General features: G+C 27.0%; 1 protein-coding gene across 1 annotated transcript; it reads right to left on the reverse strand.

The window, feature by feature from the left end:
• Positions 1-15431: 15431 nt before the first annotated feature.
• LOC114169754 (putative disease resistance RPP13-like protein 1) lies at positions 15432-19147 on the reverse strand. The gene has a single exon (XM_028055041.1). It carries the CDS (start codon positions 19049-19051, stop codon positions 15545-15547), a length of 3507 nt encoding a protein of 1168 aa, XP_027910842.1. The 5' UTR covers positions 19052-19147; the 3' UTR covers positions 15432-15544.
• Between the last annotated feature and the right edge of the window lie 3563 nt (positions 19148-22710).

Consider the following 22710-nt stretch of genomic DNA (forward strand, 5'->3'; position numbering starts at 1 on the left):
TTTTTTTCCTTAAACATGAATGATTGCAAAAATTTAAATTGATACTTTTGGAATCATTGTCTCCCAATTTGAATGACTAATCAGATTTTAAGGAACATAAATAGTAGAAATAATGATAAGAAAAAAAAATTAAAAAAATTGAGGATTATATATTACTTAGAGGAGGAAACAATTTGTTAGGTTGGAAATTGATACAATAGGTATACAATACTTATATAAAAATACTTTTAAAAATTAATCAAAATTATTGGCTTTATACACTAATAGAATGTTTATGTGTGAAAGATTATTTAGTATATGCAACTATCATTTGGGGTATACACTACTAAAAAACTCACATTTTCTGTCAATTTTGTTTTAATTTTTTTTATAAGAAATATTTACAAATTTTGTTGTAAAAAAAATGTAAGAAATTGCTACCAATGTTTTTGTAGAATATTTTATATAAAACACTTTTCGCAATAAAATTTTAAAGGAAATATTTACAAATTTTATAATTTTGTAGGAAATAATCATCTACGAAGGAACTATCTACCGATTAAGATTCTTAGAAAAAATGGAAGAAAAAAGTATTTTTTTACAAATATTTTTAACAGATTTGCAAGAAAAATTTTATATAATATGAAAATTTCTAGTAGTGATATTTGACAAAAATAATTTCTTTTTAATAGTAAACATCAAAAGTTTGGGCCATACATTACTTTGTTGTATGTACATGTTGAGCACTCATTAAATTCATATTGGAAAAGACGGGTTTTAAAAATATTGCTATTAAGTTATCATGCAATTATGACAATTCTAATAATTTCAAAATTGATGGGTATGATTTACATTTATTTAAAAACTTTATCATACCAAGAACAACAGAAATATCGAGCTTACTTTATTTATATATATATATATATATATATGACTTTAATATTACATTAAAATGGTAAAATATAAATGAAACTTAATCTCATTAAATTAGCTTAAAAAATTGAAAAGAATTATACCTCCCTCACTTATATTATGTAAAATCTCTAACATTAAACAACACAATATTTGTTTTATAATACAACAAGAGTTTGAACAATAAATTACTTATTGTACATACATGTTACGCACTCATTTGAAAAAAAAAAAGGTTCCCAAAAATATTGCTATTAAGTTTATCTTACAATGATGACAATAATAATAACCAAACTTTTCTTTGCCTTTTTCAAGTTTTTCATCACAAAAAAAAGAAGAAGAAAACTTCCACATATACGACAAATAATGGCACCATTCTTACAGCCCCAGAATCTTCACTCTTAGAAAATGAGCTTGAGAATAATTTCATTCTACATTAGTTAGGTTAAACTTTGAAATGAATTATTCTCTGAAAAACTTAACCATTTTCACATCTTAATAGTCAACCAAACAAACATCAAAATTAATCCATGTCATAGTTGGCATTTCAATTTCATTTAATTTCTCACACAACTTTTTCACTCTTCTTTGAAAAATATTGTTGATAGATCGTGAGAGGAGGGTCACTCTTATTGGCATTCCATCACATCTTTTCCACAATTTAGAAAGTAAGAGACATACATGATAAGAATGAAATATTAGTATATTGAGGAAGTATTATATATATATATATATATATATATATATATATATATATATATATATATATATATCTATATCTAAAATTTTATGTCAGACATTTCACATCAATCAAAGATAAAGACGAGTTTAAAATATATAGGTGTAAATCTTACTTTATAAGTCAGTTCATTTTCTAAAATAGTGTCAAAGTCATCCATAATTTATCTTAATGAGATTTATTATTTGTTGAACCTATTATATATCACCCACTATTGAATCATTGTCGAATTATTCATCTGGTCTTAAGTTCGAGATGTATATACTTTAACATGATAGAATATATTGGAGATCCCACACCGATTATACAAGAAGATGTACGAATAACGAATATGTTCTAATTCTACTTTTTCTTTCTTCTCACACATTTATTCTAATTCATTAAGTTAAACACTACAATCTTATTCATGCTACTAGGATTGTCACTAACCATATGAATCTATTCTTATTTAACACAAATCATTATAGTTATAAGAATTATTTCCCCTTCCTTATGAGTGTAAGTATATATTCAAACACATTTTGAATCCAACGAATGCATATTTTATGTTAAAACAAATAGTGGTGGCATGGCATGATGGTAACTAACCTAACTATATACATATACGTGTGTACATGAAAATCAGAAGCTCATAAAATAATGAAAACAAAAACTCAATCGAGGACCCCATTAATTAAGAAAGGGTCTATCATTGTTCCCTTGTGTTAGGTCAAAGTGAGTGATTGGCCTCTAAACAAAGGTATAGTGTGAAAGAGAGTGAGGTTGTTTTGTTTTGTGTCATTGAGAGACACAAAGGGTTTGTGTTGTCAATGAAAATGCAGGCACTTTGTTGGTGATTGGGATTGCAAAGAGGCCACAAGTGCTAAAAATTTATTGTGCAATTTCATTTTGATGTCAACCATGTTAGGGTTTTGTCTCCCATTGAGGTGGCTCATGTCAGAGACAAATAACCTTTTGTCTAATTCTATATAACCCTTCAACACCAGAGGTTGCTTAGAGACAAGACCAATACCTCATCTTAGGAAAAATGGTCCCCCACTATATGTTTCTGTGTATTTTCTATAATTGTGGCTATAGACAACACTACATTAACAACTTCACTTCGTTTTAACACTTCTTTTCTAGCTAATAATATCTCAAGGGTCCGTGTCATATCAAATATATATATAATAAGTTTTTATATATACTTATCTCATTCATCTATAATATGTTAGCAATTATTATTAACTTTTTCTTTACAAATTAATCGAGATTATAAAATGTATGAAGTATATGTATTATTATATAAAAGATAAGTTAAATTAGTGATTTGATTCGCAATTATTTAATATTTTTTTCTCTAACATTTGACTAAATATAATTAAAATAAAAAATATAAAACTATCAAAATTTACCATTTTTAATGAATCTTAGTTCATCTATGAAGTGTGTAAAAAAAAAAAAAACTCCCATTTTTCTATGTAGAATGTTGTTCTTAACAAAAGATGAGGATTCAAAAGGTGGGTTTAGTATGTAATACATTTGAACTTCATGTACGATGAGTTGAGTTTAGAGTGATATTTCTTTTAGGATTCAATATGTTTTTGGTCCCTCAAGTTTTAGTAAAATTTGAAATTAGACTCTCTTTAAAACTTTTGACCAATTTAGTCATTTATATTTAAAAATGTGTGAATTTAGTCTTTTAACCAAATTTTGTTAAGTTTATGTAACGTTTCAAGTGTATTTCATGATAATATTTGAATTATTTACACCATTTGACACATTTTCGCTTCAATGTTAACTCAAATATTATCATAAAATATATTTAAAATGTCAAATAAACTAACAAAATTTGGTAAGAATGACTAAATTCATTCATTTTTAAAGATGAAGGACTAAATTGGTATAAAGTTTTAAAGAGAGACTAATTCCAAAATTCACTGAAACTTGAGGGACAAAAAAATATTTTTAACCCTTTCTTTATATCATTAGCTTAAATTTTTTGTTTTATAATCATGTGTGACGTCATTTTGATAAATATAGGAAAAATTTGAGTGGAACACTTCTTTTTAATTAATTAGGGTTTAGGGTTGAGGAAGTGGAATATTAGATGAACCATTATATCAAAATTATGTAGGAGAAAAGAAAAACACTTCTCAAACCCATAAAGTCTATAATATATCTTTTTTTCAGTGACGAGGAATTTGTAAGATAAATCATGAGACTTTGGACCCTTGATGATACAACTACACGATTGCTCATGTTTGAATGTTAAATCATAAAAATTTTAAGAAAATCTTTACTTCTTCCTAGATAGTGTATGATCCACTATCTTAAAAAAAAGTTTGATCCTCCCAAGTTTGAATTGAACTTTTTTTGTTGTTTTCTTTTTAACTGGTCCCAGTTCTGTTCTTAAACCTAGTAACTAGGTCTAACCTAGTTTTCTCCACTCTTTTCCAAGCACATTGAAAAACTCTGTTGTCAGATTAAATTTTTTATTCGTGCATGACATATAGACAATATTCACATGTAAAGACTTCTAACATTGCAATGTTTTCTTCCCCCTTACATCACAAGCTGCCTAACAAAAGAATTTCCAAAATTTATTACAATGATCTTTGAACTTTTCACACAATTTTCCTCTCACCAGTTACTATATGACTATAAAGTGGTATATCTTTGGCTACAATGATTCACGTGTATAGGAAAAAATCTTAAAAAACAATCATAAATTACAATTTTTCAAGGTAGTGTGTGTGTGTTTTTGGTCCTTCAACTTTTAGTGGAAATTGAAATTAGCCTCTCTTGAAAATTTTGAACCAATTTACTCCCCCATCTTTAGAAATATGTGAATTTAGTCTTTTAAACCAAATTTGTTTAAGGTGATTTGACGTTTCAAACGTGTTTCTCAACTAACATTGAAGTGAACATATGTCAAACAGAGTAAACAAACTAAAATACTATAATGAAATGTGTTTGAAACGTCAAATAAACTTAATAAAATTTGGTTAAAAAGACTAAATTCACACATTTACAACATTTACATAATTGAGAGACTAAATTAGTTCAAAATTTTCAAAATATACTAATTCCAAATTTTATTAAAAGTTGAAGGACCAAAAGATATTTAACTCTAAAATATATTATGAGATATAAGTGGAGTAGTTTAAGATTTTTAAAGGATGATATCGTGTTTAAGTCGAGGGGTTAGAATAGTGTTTTGGGTGAAGTAGTGATTAGATTTTGGGTTTTTGTTATAGATGGCATAGGCTATTTTAGTAGGGGTGAGTTTAGTAAGTATAAAGGGAGTTTCAAAAACAAATTTGGAAGAAATTATTGTTCTTCCACCAAAATAACCATCACTTTTACTTCTCCTTCTTCATTTTTATTATATTCTTCTTCCTCTTCTCAAGACATAAAACCCTACTTTTTCTTTATCTCTTGATGTATTTCAACTTGCAAGCAATCAAAAAATAGTATTCCAAAACTTTTAATCATTTTTTGAAACACTTTTCAATTGAACTTGAACAAAATAATTGACTATATATTAAAAAAAATAATTGATTAACCTGCTGTGTACTAAAAATATCAATTATAGATAATAGATTATTTTATGTCAAAATTAATAATAAATACAACAATTAATTATCTTTATATATAATTGACAAATATATAATTTAGTTGAAATACAAGTTTCATTGATAAAAAAAGGAAATATAAAATATTAAATTAGTGCTTATGGGTATTCATATCCATTTAAGAAAAAAATAATCATTTATCACAAGAAATAATATATTAACACTCATGCGAATATATTTTTAAGACTAAGGAGTTAATCAAAAAATGTATGTTTTGAATTAGAAAACTTTAATAACTTCTTTAGTAATTTAGAAATAAATTTAAGTAATGGAGAAAAGTTATAATTGAATGTACATGTAAAAAAAGTTAAATAATTTAGTAACTTATATTTTTAATTAATCTTAACAAATAGTATTTAACATATATATAGTTTCGGTGACAAAAAGCATAACCGAATATTATTGAATGGAGTCTTATAGGTCGCTAGAAGTTGAATAATATTCACTTACTTTGGTCTTAAATGGATAAAAAAAATTATACAATACATAATTATAAAAACTTTATAAAGTTTCAAAATAATCCTAAATAAAATGGCATTTTATTTTAAGAGGTGCACTTGGAATCATATACAATCTCTTGAATTACACTAAGGAGAGATAGATTTGGTTGATATTTATTCATGCAGGTGTTATAAAATTGTATTAATTCGACAATGGAATGAATATTAAAAAGACAATAAAACTTTGGGAAAAATGGTTTTTTTCTCTTTTAAGATGATTTATAAACATTGTTTAGAATAATCAAAGTTATACCGGTGAAAATTGTTGAACTTGTACTTAATATTCAATTTGAGAATTTTCAATTGAATATTTGTTTTTCTTCAAATGCTCACCATTAGATTGAAGTTCTTTTAACATAGCTTTATATTAATCTAAAACTATTTATTATTTTTTTCTGTGAATTAAAATTGATAAAGTATATATTTCGAAAGTATATTACAATATGGATAATTTTATCACTTTTTATTTGTTTAATTGTAATAAAATATAATATAAATATTTTTGATATTATAAAATTATCATTCATGGATTTGAATAGACAAAATTTATTTTTGGTATAAATTTATGGATGGTGTAACAATTTATAAAAGTTACATTAATATAATATTATTGATCTCGCACACACAAAGTAACAAGTTATTCTTAAAATAACTTTAATAAAGTTCCTTTTACTTTTCATCCTTTATTTTCATAGTTCTAATTAGTAAATGAATTATTCCACTTTAGAATAAGAAAAAAGAAAGGGTGATAATGATAAAAATATAGCATAAGATAAAGTTTAAATATTTTTATTGTTTAAGTTAAAAAAACTATAAATAAAAAATTTAATTATTCAAAATGTATATAATAAAATATTTTTTTGAATAATTTTTCTATGATTTTTTCTTTAGAATTTTTAGTTAACCGTTTATCATTTTTAAAATCTTAACCTACCATAGTGAAGTTAGAAGATACTATGATATATTCAACCAATGAAAAAACTATTTAGAGTAACTTTCGTTTCATCCTTTTTTGTTTGGGTTGTTTATAATAATTGTCTAAAGAAGACTTGAAGATTGATAGTGTAACTTGGATGGAGAAATTAAGAATACTTAAGATTGGATGATAAACAACTTTTATATTTCCTTAAAATGTAACAATTGGATTTGTATAGTGAAAAATTTGTCATGTTGATGTGAAAGTGGAAATAATGTTGTTAGTTAAAGATCAACATTTGAAACTAGTTAGAAATGTGTTTGGATCAAAGAAATAATTGGTTTGAAGTTTGGAAATGGATTTTGAAATTCTGCAAGATGTTAAACCCTATATAATTTTACTCGTGCTTTTATTAAGTCAACACTATTCTCAACCTTAAATTCGCTCAACAAATAAAAAAAAATGGCTTAGCGGTTCAAATATTTGTTTAATGAATCTACAATTCACTCATCAGATTTAGACCAAGAGAGTAAGTGGAGAAAATCTTTTCTAAAATTTGTTTATGATAAATTTGTAGAAATAATTTTACAGGTGATTCATTTATTTAAAAATTTTAATTTTTTTAAAATAAAATGACTTGTTTAAATGAAAAAATTAAAAGAAAATTTAAATTTAAATTTTTTAAAGAGATATAACAAATAACTAAAATAATAAAATTTGTAATTTAAAAAAAAGGAAAGAAATTGAAGTTTTTCACAACTTGTGAAATTTTTCATTGGTCAGGATGAAAAAAATTCACAAGTCCACAAAGTTGAATTGGCCTTGGTCGAAGACCGAATTAAGTCGGTCCCGATCAAAGATTAAGTCGAACTAGTACAAATAACGGGTTGAGGTCGAGATGAGTCGTTCCGGATTGAAGGTCAAATTAACTCAACTTGGGTTCAAAGTGGAGTTGAGTTTAACTTAAAATAAAAATGAAATTACTTTATCTAAACAAAAAATTAAAATCTAAGATATTTTAATTACTTTATCCAAACAAATTATTTAAAAAAATAAAAAGAATTCAATTACAAATAATTCAAATACTATATATTTTAATTTCTTAAAATTATTAAAATCCTCGTCAAATCTAAATGAATTTGTATGTGTTGAGTGGATGAAGGCTTTTAGAATTTGCCTTAATGGTCTTCATTAAAAGTTATAACCATAGATGTTAGATTTATAATAACTTTGAAATCAATTGAAAAGAAAATGTAGAACTCTAATTATGTTTATTTTAAATTTAGTGGACAAAATTCAAAAGCTGTCACTTTTAGTTGAAGTTATTACATTTTCTTTTACTTTTAAGCTAAGTTAATATCTTTTTATAAACTTGAAGTTTTCATAAGAGTTGTAGTTTATCCTATTAATTTTCATATGAGTTATATTTGAACTAGATTGAAACTTGGTAATAACTTATTATCTTTAATTGTTGTTGTGAAATGATTTTTGTTGTATTAGTTGTTTTTCAATTAATGCAATATAATAAAGTAACACGGCATGGTATGTATGTGATGTGAAGATCTTGTTAAATATTATTGATTTATTTTATTTAAATAATTTTGATATTCATAGTTTACTTTGAATTAATGAAATTATGATTATATTTTACATATTTTCATTTCATGCTCGAAAGTAGGTAGTTTGTGGAAGTTTCTCTTTTAAATAATTTATTCTATTTTTATTATATATTATAAATTACTGATTGTAAGATGTATATGAGAAGATATAAGAAATTTATGCTTATTTAACATGTAATGTATATAAGATATGTAAAATTTGTAATATCTATAAAATGTTACATCAATAACTTTCATACATGTACTCACAATAAATTAGAATATTTTATTTTAATTTTAAATAATTATATTTTACTAATTATTTATATAATATGATGTTATTTAATATTAATTGAACTTAATAATAATTTAAAATAAGAAAAAGAAATGGAAAAGAAAAGGGCTGAGAATGAAGAAAAGCTGGCAACAGCTAGCAATATATCAGTTATTGGCAGCAGGTTGGCAGCAGCTAGCGTAACAGGCCTACCACAATAATTATTAGGATCCACACCATATTTAGTTTAGCCCAATAAATAAATAAATATTATACTTTTTTCTTTATTTTTATTGTTTTTTAGAAAATGTTAACTTTTTTTTTTCGCCCTCCTTTTTATTATTCATGTAATTTTGTCTTTTTTTTTCCCTATTACTTCTTTCCTATCAAATAACTTTTATCTTCACTTATATTAATTTCTAAGTCATTTATCAATGTAGGAAAAATAAATGAATAGGCAGTTTTTAGAGTGTATATTAATTAACTAACGTTCTATTTTCCGATAATACATATCTTTCATATGTAATATTAGAAAAAAAAAAAACTCATCCTCACAATATAAATTTTTAATATTGTTATTCAATAAGTTTTAATACTGTTATTCAATAAGTTGTTTGTCTATTTTGACGATAATTATTTAGGCAGTGTTGTTTTTAAAAGAATGATTTTGACAATAATAATTTAGGCAGTTTTTTTTAAGAAAATGATTTGAGGAAGAAGAATTAGTTGAATTTGGTTAATTTGATGGTAAAATTTGTGTTGTTTCATTTAAAGGATATGGAGATGATGATAGAGTGGGTTTGAGAATAAAATTTATGAAAATTTATAGAAAATTTGATTGATGTGACATATTAAAAAATTTTAATTAATTAAAATATAAGAATATCAAATTGTTTTGATGATAAAATTAACATAAAGTAACATTTAAACGAGTTAGAAATATTTTAGCAAATTTATTTTTTAATAATAAAGTTAAAAAAATGGTTGATCAAAATAAAATAAGAATAAAATATACATGTCATAAAAAAATTAAATATTTTAATTTTAAACATTAAAAATAAAAATAAAAATAAAACTATTGAAATCGATTCCAACTACAATAAAACTGATTTCATCTCCTTTCAACCACAACAAAATCTGTCCCAAAAAAACATATCTCATTCTCCACAACATTATATCTACGATGACTTCATCATATCATGCGTGATAAGATAATATAAAAATAAAGCAATATTATTTATGTAAAATAACTTTGTCCACTCTCAAATCTTCTTAACCTAACAAGATCTCCTCAAAACATTAATTTTGTAATTTTATGTTTTATATCGTTCCTAAATCGGTTCAAAAGAACACATCTAACGTAACAAATCAGGTCCTAATAATCTTTTTGAATAATAAATCGATGTAAAAGAACACTGTCTTAAAGATGAGTTCTAAACAATTAATATACCACCGTAAACTTTTATTCTTGTAATATATGAAGATTAAAAAGTAGTTTAAATGTCTTAAAATAGAAAAAATATTTGATAAATAAATGGGATAGTAACAAAATTATAACATTCTTATTTTAACTATTTAAGCTCACCTTTTGCATGGGTGCATGAAATAGTTGTCCATAATTGTGCATAGAAGAGAATAAAAACAGTTGTAAAATTTAATGTGATGGCAGAATTAGAATTATGGATAATTTGGAGATAATAGTGAATCAAAGTAAAATGGTGCTCATTGCATACATCAACAGATTTAGAAAAGGCAATTATCACATTTTCTACTCTACATTTATTCAATATTGATGAAAGAGTATTTTAATTTTATATATAAAATAAATTAAGTACTAGAAATCAAAATATTAGTATTTAGTTAGATGTTAGAAAGGTGTAGTAACATTAAACAGTTTATGTTTATAATCTTGATTTAAATAATTGTTCATTCTTTCCTTTATCTTACCTACATATCTATCACTTTTGCATCAATTTAACCATCTTAAAGAAATTATAATTTTGATTGAATCTTCAAATAAATTAAAAAAGTAAATTTATTAATAAATTTAAAACATAAACACTTAATCTTATCATCTCGTTAATGATAAGATATTAGGATAAAATAAAAGTTATTTTAAATATTAGATAAAATAAAAAAAATTAACTAAAAGTATTTAAATGGTTAAAATACTCCATTAGTTATCGTTTTTATATCAAAATCTCAATTTGATCCTCACATTTCTATCACTTTCAATTAGGTTCACGTTTTTGTAAATAAGTAATATAAAATTTAAATAAAGTTTAATGTAAAATACAAATTTAAATAAACTTAGTATTGTTAAAAATATGTAATAGAAATATCAATTTTAATAAAAATATGATCATAACCTATATAAAAGTTAGATTTGGGCTAAATTTAGAGCACATGAAATTGAAATTTTTTTAAAAATTTTGGAATTGAAATCAAATTAACAAATATGTGACCAAATTGAGATTCATACAGTAATTTGACACGTGTCACCATAAATATTTTTAAAAAAAGGAGTTGACACATAACACCTACTTAACTGTATTAGTTTGGTACTTGGAAAAAACATAATTGTTATTTATTTACAAAATTATGGACTTAATTGAGATAAATAAAAATATGAAGACAATTTGAAATTTTGGTACAAGAACAAACATTAATGGAGTATTTTAATCTATTTAAATTTATAAATTTTTTACACCTTAATAGTGAAAGTGAATTTGAAATACATGTTGGTAAGGGGAGCTACTTCACCTATGAATGAAGAATGATTTTGATGATGTCTACTGGTTTAGAATAAAACATAGCTTGGTCTAGTTAGGATATGCATTAGGCAAATAGTTTCTCTTTATTAAATGTATTTTAGGCCTGTTGTGTAATCTTGCATATGATTAGTTTTTTAACTAATGGATTAACTGTGAGTATGACACAAAGGAAGTTAAAATATACTCACGATAATCGATTAGGTAAATTGCTAATCAAATTAGTGACAGCAAATATCTTTGTATAAAAGTTGTTTTTAGATCACGCAGTTTTCCATCTGAAACAGAGCCATCTAAGAGTCACAAAGTTTCTGAATATTCTGGAAGATCACTCAAGTGCAGATCCAAGAAGAATTGATGGTTGATTCTACCATGAAGGGTCTTGCTTGAATCAAGGTGCATCTAGTCAAATCTGCACAGTATAGGTGTATTCATTTCTTGTTTTGTTTTTTGTATTTCTGATTACAGTTGCTTCAGTGTTTGAAGTGTAGGCCTAGGGGCACTTGTGTGGATGCATTGCTCCTACGGGAAGTTCTTGATTGGTGAATCAAGTTCTTGGGTTTTGGGGGTTAGAATTACATAGGTGTGCTTGTAATTCTTGGATCCTTTCTGTTTAGTGAAATCCTCCTAAGTGTGTCACTTAGGATAAGACTGGATGTAGATTCGCCTTGAATCGAACTAGTATAAGTTGTGTGTCTTGATTCCTTCTTCTCTCCCTTAATCTTTCTTGATTGATTTAAACAGTCCATTAACCCAGAACTGTGAAATTGATTAATTGAGCTTTAAAACCTAAAGATTTATTCAAGATTTATCTTAAACCAGATAAAAGCCTATTAATCAACTCAGATCCCTTTGTGTGGTTAAGATAATTAGACAGATCTGTTTTTTAACAATACACTATTTAACTTATTAAAGAACGAACAATGATATTATGACTCTTATATTTTGACTTTTATTTTTTACTTTTTAACATGATTTAATGTAGATAATTAATTAATATACTATTATTTTTTTCTTTGAAAGAAACAATGTTCTCCGCTAAATTCTATTAAAAAATAAAAGAAAAAAAAGTCAAAAATCGAGAATGAAAGTATAATTTTCGTTCGAAAATCAATCCGTTATTTAACTATAAAAAAGAACAAAATCTTAAGTTTGGAACAACAGAAAGAACAACTACCACCTATGAAGGGCATAGATGACAGAGTGTAGGGTGGCGGAACAGTGTAGCAGACATAAACACTGACCCTTACATAACGTCACCATAGTCACTTTTCAAAAAAAATAAGAACTAAATGAGTGAGTAAATTATTTTTTTAGAATCAGAGACTTAAAACATATTCATCTTATATATAAATATAATTAAATAATTATCATTGTGTTTTTTACTTTTGCACTTTGAATTTTCTTTAATATTGGTTATTTTTGGAGATCGTGGAGAAGTGTACATGTTATGGGAGACATTATTCAAAAATAAAATTGTTTTCTGTTCCTATAGTTGGTCTCAACTAAGGCCTACTAAATCAACATAAAGTTTATAATCTCCAACATTAATTACTAATTATGAATTATGGTGGTAATGGAAAAGGAAGGTGGTGGAAAGTAAAAAAGAAAAAAATTGAGAAATTTCAAGAAGAAGATGATTGAGACTTTGATATATAACGTTTTTAAAGGATTATTAGAGATTAAATTAATTTTATTCGATAAATATTGTCAGTCAAGTAAGTAAAGAAAAAAAATATAAAGATTAAAGTGAACTATAAATATAAATATACAGACTAAATTATTAATTAAATTAAAAATATTTGATATACACTGATCTCTAATTTTCGATTTCTTTTATTTATTTCAAAAAGTTGAATGGTCAAGACAAATATTTTTATTTGAATTATATATATCTTTTTTCAATATTTTATTTATATTTTTTACAAAATAATAATAATAATTAAAACAGCCTACTCCAACCTAATTTTAATCATGTCAAATCTTTAAATCTAATAAACTCAACTAAATAAAAGTTTATTGGAAGTTTTATTTCACAATTATTCATGTGTTTGTTTCAATTTACACAGTAATCGGGCGAGGCAAATCAATAGAATGAAACAATATTTTACATAATTAAAGTATTTAATAATAAAATGGGTAGAATCTAATATATCAATTTACATAATTTTATAATAAAACAGTAAAGTATGTTAAGTCATTTAATTCATCAATTCATTTTTTTTTAATTTGTCATCTTAATAGGTTAAGAACACTTAATTTATCCAACATTTTTAAAAAATATAATGGTTTGTTTGAAACATAAATATTACTTTTAATTCTTGATTAATTCGATAAAGGTTCAATTAAAATAAACAAGTGTTGCAAAATAATTATTATTTATACTTAGTAATTTCTGATTAAACTATAAATGTTGTTTGAGCATATATACTTCTGACGAAACTATTACTAAGGAAAAACCATACAAATTCATAAACTTCCTTTTTTCATTACAGTTTCTAAATATTTTGATAAATTTTGAAGTCATGTTTAATTAATGATGTAATGTTCTAAGCTCAGATATTTATATTTATATTTACATTTATATTCTTCCTCATTAATCCCACAACAAAGAGAATTCCAGAAATCCTATCACAAAATCATGTTTTAACAAATTCTGAAAAACTTGTTCCGAAATATTTCCATACCACGCATTCCTCTTATGAAGGGTAAAATAATCATTCTAAAAATTAGGGGTTGTAGAAAGGAAAAGACTAGTGTGATTATTTCTCTACTTATCCTAGCCCAAGCTTTTTGGAGGGGCCTAGGCCCAATAAGTTGCATTCTTTATTAGAGCCGAAAATGATAATTAAGTTAGAAACGAAAAAAAAAAATACCACCTGGTATTCTCGAACGAAACTTAAAGTCTTGTCTTGAAAATAAATCACGGCGTATAAATAATGTATTTGTTATAGGAAAAATTATACTTTTTATTCCTAATATTATGTTAAATATATCTCTCTAGTTTTAAAATAATCTTTTATATATATATATATATATATATAGCAAGTGTGATTAGTTATTGATTTAATAGAAAAAAGAGAAAATCGTTGTAAAACAAAAAGAATACATCATATTTTAGTTTTAAAATAAAAATTCATTATCCTTATATCCAAACAACATTCTATTTTGTAAAAAAATCAATTTTTTATTTATGAAAAGTTATTTATTTTTATATTTTTAAACTCTAACTTTTATTTTTCTATAAATTTTATTTAATTTAATATAATACTTTTTTTTTAATAAAAAGAAGATAAGTGTCATTTTATTAAAATTTAAGAAAAAAATGAATATCATTTATTAAAAATACAAAGAAGTTAATAATTTAATAACTAGAAAGAACATGGGCATAATTTTATTAAAATAAATGTAAGAAAAATATTTATGTATATAATATTGAAGGGTGTGAGTGTGGTTAATCCTAATCCGATAGGGGTTCGGCGTATTTTTTCTTTATTGTATAGATTATAATTGAAAGAAAAACTTTAGTTATGATTGAGATATATATATATATATATATATATATATATATATATATATATATATATATATATATATATATATATATATATATATATATATTATTTCAAATAAATAATTATTTCAAAAATAATTATACCATTGAAATTGAAGTTATCTAAATATGTAAAGATTATTAAATAATTGTTTTATCACAAAAATATTTTATTCTTAAAAGAATTAAACAAAAGTACCTAAGTATTTCGATTAAGGAGAAGTATCCAGAATTCATATCAGAATAACAATATCAATATACAGAAAGTTGCAGGTTGTGTTCTTCACCAAACTTTTTTTTTTAATTTAATTTTTCTAACATACATGATACGAAATTCCCAAACCATGAATATATATTTTTTATTAGTAGGAATTTTGCTCAAGCGTGTTTCTTCAATATAACTATATACAATTTAAAGTCATCATTAGAAAGAAGAAGTAAAATTTGTGACAATACAATTTTTTTAAACGCTATATCATCTAAATGCTTCTAAAATTTACCATCGTTTATAAGAAATGATGTCTACCATGGATTGGGGCATTTACTCATATACACACTCGAGAATGACAATATAAAACAAACACATCCAAAAGAAAGAGAAAAGTAGTTCATACACATCCAAAATCCAAAAGAAAAATAAATTGTAACCCACCAAATGCATCACTGTTCAAAACAAACAACATCACTACTCTATAAGCAGATTTTGAATGTGAGCAATCTTTTCCCAATCCTCACTTCCTTTCTGGTAACGTTGTTTGAGCAAAGGACAACTGATTATATGAAGATCTGAAATTGATGAAGGAAGACCCTCCTCTGGTAAGCATTGGAGGTTGGGACAGATAGAAAGAGTCAATGATTTAAGAGATGAGAGTTGAGAAACCTTGTAATCCAATTTTTCTAGATTTGGACAATCACGGATGTATAGTTCAGTAAGAGAGAGTGGAAACACACCTTCATCACTAAAACATTCTACATCCACTTTTTCAATGGACAATCTTTTCAGAGACGGATCGTCTCTGAATGCTCCTTTCAGTGAGCCAACAACTAGTCTGGAGCAATTATTGAGTTTCATAAATTTTAAATTTGATGGCAAACCTCCCTCAGGAAACGACTCAAGTTTTGGACAGTCTCCTATGTGTAGCTCATTGAGAGATGGAAGCAATGTATGCATGTTTGCAGGCAGTGATTCAAATTTAGGGCACTCTACGATTGTCATACCCTCGAGATGATCGTGAACATGATCCTGTGAAATCATCTCCAGATTAGGAAACCTACCGAGATACAACTCCCTGAGTCTTGGGAGGGAATCCAATGAAAAGATCCTTCCAGCGACACAATCATCACTTATTGACATCCAGTTAATGTGCAAATATTCAACAGTGTTAGACCAAACTATTTCCAGCAATGGTGCTTGCATCATGAGACTTTTCATGGTAGCCCAGTCCAAATGTAGCTTTCCACAATATACAGCAATTAAATCTAGAGCCTTGGGAGCGGAAGCCTCAAGTTGTTCGCAGTGTGTAATATGTAATATTTTCAGAGGAACAAGTTGCTCTGGCAACTCTCCTTTCAGCTTGGGACAATCACTTATATAAAGTGTTTGAAGATTTGGAAAACCACCTGCTTTGCATTCCCATTTTTCCCATTGCCCCATATTGGCGAACGTCAAACTTTGCAGGGACTTAAATGAAGAAGAGTTGCTCCCATAAAAATCAGCATCAATGCTCACTATCCCATCAAGTCTATGAATAATCAAGTCCTTCAGATTCGACAAAAGTCCAAGGGGAGGTAAGCGTTCGCAAGATTTACATCTATCCAACTCTAAGGACACCAGGTTCGATAATAAATGTAACCAGTTTGGAAATTGTTTCCCACCATAGTTTAAGATTGACAACTCCTTTAAATTTTTGGAAGGTTGCAGATTCTTAATTACCTCCTCTTCTTTCTTCGAATCAATAGAGTCTCTATTCCGTCTCCATTGCAACTTTAGCTTTACAAGGAGTGTTTTATTCTTCAAATATGCTTCTAATGCATCCACTGAATTTTCAATATTTTGTAGCTCCCCAATTGATAGACTTCCATCAAGGTTGAGTTCTCCTAGCTGTTGAATACTGAACTCCCCGCCACGACCAACATTAAAGGATTCCATGACTACTTTAAGATTCTTCAGTTTTCCCAAACTCGGCGGCAACTTTTTCAAATTATTCGATATCAATTCAAGGTGACACAAACTGGTGAGTAAATGCAAATTTGAAGGCAACTCCTCCAAATACCTACAATAGTTCAACTTCAGTATTTGCAAGTGGCAGAGTGAACATATCTTTTCAGAAAGTGTTTTTAGTACAGTAAATGAGAGGTCTAACAGTTGGAGATGCTCAAGATTGGCAACAGAGTCAGGCAGCTCTTTAATGTCACAACAAGACAGAGATAAAATTCGTAAAAGCCTAAACTTGGAAAAAAATTCATGTATCGACATATTGGCACCCCAACGAGTGAAAGGATCAATTCCCCTACTTGTTAGCATAAATGTACGTAACCTTTTTGTGTTACATGGGGTTTCAAACCCATTAAAATATTGATTGTGTCCAAGTTCAACTGAATAATGACGAGTTACTTTTTGTATCTTCTCTTTTTGACCAACTTCCCACCTAAAGTATATGCCTCCACCAACATACTTTGCTAAATCATTTAGAAGGTCATGCATCATAAATACTTCTTCCTCTTCATCTGATTGTTGGAAGAAGGATCTTGATAGTAGATCATTGAAGTATTGTTGGCAAACTTTTTCTGAAGGACATTGTAGGAGATTTTCAGTCATCCACAAGTGCATCAAATGCTCCTTCTTAAACTCATAATCCTTGGGAAACAGGGCACAATAAGCAAAGCAGACCTTCAGATGGGAAGGAAGGTGGATATAGCTCACTGCTAAAGCAGGGATAATATCACAACGCTCTTGTGAAAATTCCCATATTTCGCTTTGGAACACACTTTCCCACTCTGAAACAGATGATTTGTTGTATAATAGATTTCCCATTGTCTTCAATGCAAGAGGTAGTCCTTTACATTTTTCAACTATCTTCTTGCCAATCTCTGTGAACTCTAGATTTTGTTGAGTATCATCGTCTTTAAAAGCATATTTAACAAACAAGTTCCAGCAATCATTTTCTTGTAATTGCTTTAAGGAGTGAATTTCTGACCGCATGGTAGAAGCAACTTCCTTGCTACGTGTAGTGACTAGAATCCTACTCCCTTGGACTCCAAACATGAGGGGCTTATGCACTTCTTCCCAATTACATTGGTTCTCGTTCCAAACATCATCCAAAACGAGAAGAAATTTCTTTTCAGTCAAATTTTCTTTTAATCTTGTATGGACCATCTCTAAATTTCCACTATCATCAGTTGATTTAGTAACAGCCTCAAGAATTACTTTTGATACTTTAAAAACATCAAATTCAGCTGAAACACAAACCCAAGCTTTGACATCAAATTTAGCCTTGTTTATCCTTGGGTCACTGAATACATGTCGGGCAAGTGTGGTCTTACCCAGCCCGCCCATTCCCACAATAGAAAGTATTGATGGCTGGTTAGAATTGTTGTTGTCAGATATCAACCAGTCAACGATCTGTTTTTTATCATCATCTCTGCCATAAATATCGGTTCCAACAACCGACGATGTTGTTTGTGATTTTTGTGGCAGTTCATTGCTCAACCCAGATCTAACACCACTAGCAGTTTTCAATCTTAGAGCACCCTTTTGGTTTGAGAGAAATTCTAAGATTTCAAGGATTTCTTCCATCCTGGACTCGATTTCCTTGTTACGAGAACTAATTGAAGAAGATTTGAAGAAATTGAATACCTTGCAAGTACAGCCCGTAAAGACTTGAGATTCAGTTTCAGCATCCAATTCTCTTTTGGAGAGCATTTGTATATCATCCAAGAGATCCTCTGCGTCAAGGACAGCATCTTTGACCTTAAGTAACCAGCTTCTGACATGTGAATACGTGAACTGCTTTCGTTCTGCATCATCAGCCAGAGAATGGATGGAGTGCAGCTTTGTTTCCAACTTGAATAGCAGCTTTTGATCAAGCTTTCTTACACGAAAGAAATCGAGAATTTGAGGGGAAGCTAACTTCTGGAATGCAACCTGAAGAAAAGCAGAAAGAAGTGCACCACCGACAAATTCTAAGGCCATGGTAAAACAAGCACGAAGGGATTCACGATCTGTATTAGCTTTTGCGAATGACTCAGTGCGATACAGCGTCAACCAATAATTGATCACAGACTTTAACAGCTGTATTCCATTTATGAATGAGTGGCTATCATTTAAATTAAGAGATATATTGAAGACCATGTTAAAATCTTTTATTTTATTTCTTCATATATCAACTTTTATGTGATTTTTTTGGCTCTGCACTGTATTATATATAATAATAAAATAGATTAACAAGTTGAACATAAAAGAAAAGAAAATAATTAATCACATATAATATATATAGTATATACAATATATGGAAACTAAATAGTTTATTATCTGACGAATCATATATTTTATAAAGACAAAGGTCACTAAGTATTGTTAAAATGACATGTCTTCGACCATTTTTTTCAACAAATTAAAGGGATAATCATTTGATGAAGAATAGAAATGGAAAAGTCACCTTCATTTGGTTCTATTGATCGTGTCTGTTGCCCATCATTCACTGGAATAATCTACACATTAAACATCCAAAATGTAAAATTCCACGAGCATTCGAGCATATAAGGTCCATATCACTGCTATTACAAGAAAACTTTTGAAAAAAATAATAATTACTTACTATACTAATTAATTTATATACTAATTTATAAACTAAAATTTATTAATAACTAAAATAATTTTAAAATTATGTCTAAATCTATAACGATATGAGAAAAACAAAATTCACTGAATTTACTTCTCTATCCCTTCTTAAAATCCAAATAGATGGATTTTAAGTCATTTTCAATTTTTGTTTTCTTTAAATACTCATTCTAATATTGTGACGCCTGTTCTTATTCTTAGATGTGGCTTTCTTGTCATTCTCAATGTTTTTTAATCAATAGACCATTTTATCCTCACCTTAATGTTTCTGATGCCACTATTTGCAGTGGTATTTCTGTATTTTAATGTTTGGCACTTCTCTCCCTTTTCCGCATTTGATATCACTGCACTCAATGGACAAGAAGAAAGTAATTGATGGGCGTGCTCAACTTAGTTTCCCGCTCCTTCTTCCTTTTTTTCCATAACTTATGCTTCTTATTCGTCTCATATAAGATTCAGGTTTAGGTTTTTTTAACCCATTTTGTATTTCGTATTCTTCTCCTTATTTTCTATTTCTGTTGGTGTTTTGCTTCTTATTCATTCGACATAAGGTTCATGTTAGATTTTTTTCAACCCATTTTATTTTTCGTGTTCTTCTTCTTATTTTTGTTGGTGTTCTTCTCCTTATTTTCATGCGAGGTTGAAACTTAAGCACCGTTTAGTCAATGTTCTTTCAAAAGGTGTTAATTTTGGTCCTTAAAATCTATCCTAAGTGGCTAACGGTGTTCCAATTCAGTATCTATCATGACACGTGTACTGACACATATGTGATACGTGTTATATTATTTTTAATTGAAAATTTGAATTTTGAAAGTGAAGGCTGCGTTTTAATTATTGACTTTTTAGAGTGTTTTTTCTTCCAAAAAAAGAGAGCTAGGGGCTTCTTAGAAAAGCTTCTCCATCTTCGTTTTCTCCTTCTTCGTCAAAACATAAAGAGACTAGGGGTAGGGGGGTGTGGCAGCTAGGTCATAATGGGAAACGCCAAATTAGGGATCGGAAATGAGGGAAAGCCATGACTTGGAAACACACTTGAAACACAAAAGGGATTTCATTGACAATCTCAGAAGAATTTCTCTGATCACTTCCAGAAGAAGAAGAGTGTGGTTGTTCATCATCTCCAAATTCGTATCCCAATTCCATAACCCTCCAATCACGCACAACCTAAGCAAGAACAACAAAACACATACAAAAGAGCCAACACAGATTCATTTTCATCACAAAGGAGAAGCTTTTCTGAGAAGTCCCTAGGCTCTCTCTGAAGAAAAACCTCCTAAAAAGTCATTAATTAAAACGCAGCCTCCATTTTCAAAATTTAAATTTTTAATTAAAAATAACACGTGTTACATATGTGTAGATACACATGTCATAGTAGGATGCTGAAGCTCAAGTGAAACACTGTTGACCACTTAGGATAGATTTTAAAGATGTTTAGAAAATAAAGATCAAAATTAATACTTTTAAGAGAATAAGAATATGGTGATTAAGTTTCGGGGACTATTTTCAATTTTACCTAATTTGACCTAATACTTCAAAGATAAAAATATATATTTTTCTATTATTTTAAATATGTCTCTCTAGTTTCAAAATACTGTTTTTTGTGCTTAGTTATTGATTTAGAAGACAAAAAAAGAAAATCGTTGTAAAACAAAAAATAAAAATACATCATATTTTTATTTTAAAATAAAATTTCATTATCCTTATATTCAAACGACATTTTATTTTGTAAAAAATAATTATTTATGGAAATTTCTTTACTTTTATATTTAAAAATATTAGTTTTATTTTTTTTATAGTTTTATTTAAGTTAATATAATACTTTTAAATAAAAGAAGGAAGATAAATGTCATTTTATTAAAATTATAAGAAAAAAAGAATATCATTTATTAAAACTATAAAGAAGTTAATTATTTAAAAATTAGAAAGAACATGGACACAGTTTTATAAAAAATGTAAGAAAGATATATAATTATCTTTTTTAATATATATTGGAGGGTGTGAGTGTAGTTATTATTCCAATATCATATTCCAGAATTCATATCAGAATAACAATATCATAAAAGATAATTATATATCTTTGATTAAACAAATAATATCCCAGAATTCATATCAGAATAACAATATCAGTATACAGAAAGTTGTAGGTTGTGTTCTTGACCAAACTTTTTCAATTTGATTTTTCCGACATATATCATAAAAAATTCCCAACCATGAATAGTTTTTTATTAGTAGTAATTATGTTCAAGCGTGATTTTTGAATATAACTATATACAATTTAAAGTCATTAGAAAAGTGAAGTAAAAGTTGTGACAATACAATTTTTTTTTAAACAGTATAATCTAAATATGTTTAAAATTTACAATGGTTTATAAGAAATGATGTTTACTCATTTATACACTCGAGAACGATAATAAATGATACAATACAATGGTTCTAACGGGACAGTAAAAGTATTGAGAGGAAGGAAGGTTTAAATAGATACATAATGAGCATCTAAGAGAAAATTATATATATATATATATATATATATATATATATATATATATATATATATATATATATATATATATATATATTTTGTATGATGATATTTTTAAAATTTTGACATATGTGAATTCTAAACAAATAAGATGTCATCATTTGATATTTCAAAGCATCTAATGGTCTTTCAATTCATACATCTGTATTGAAAAATAGCTCCATGCCTTTCACTATGGTTATTCATGCTATAAATATTGCCAGAAATATTTACAATAATTACTAATCATGTAATATAGATATCCAAAAGATTTTATAGATATACAAAATAATTTATAGATATACAAAATAATTCGTTCATATGAAAATTTGACAGATCTGTTCATAAAGTTTGTGTTAAAAAGAACTTTTGAGCAAAAGTTCACAAGTTTGGACTGTTATCTTAACTTAATGAGGGGCAAAATTAGAATATCGATGAATAATATTATATTAAAGAATACAAAATGTTGTGTACAACTAATGCGGAAAAAGGAATA

The sequence above is a fragment of the Vigna unguiculata genome, chromosome 11 (assembly GCF_004118075.2).
Source record: "Vigna unguiculata cultivar IT97K-499-35 chromosome 11, ASM411807v1, whole genome shotgun sequence".
NCBI classification, from domain to species: Eukaryota; Viridiplantae; Streptophyta; class Magnoliopsida; order Fabales; family Fabaceae; genus Vigna; species Vigna unguiculata.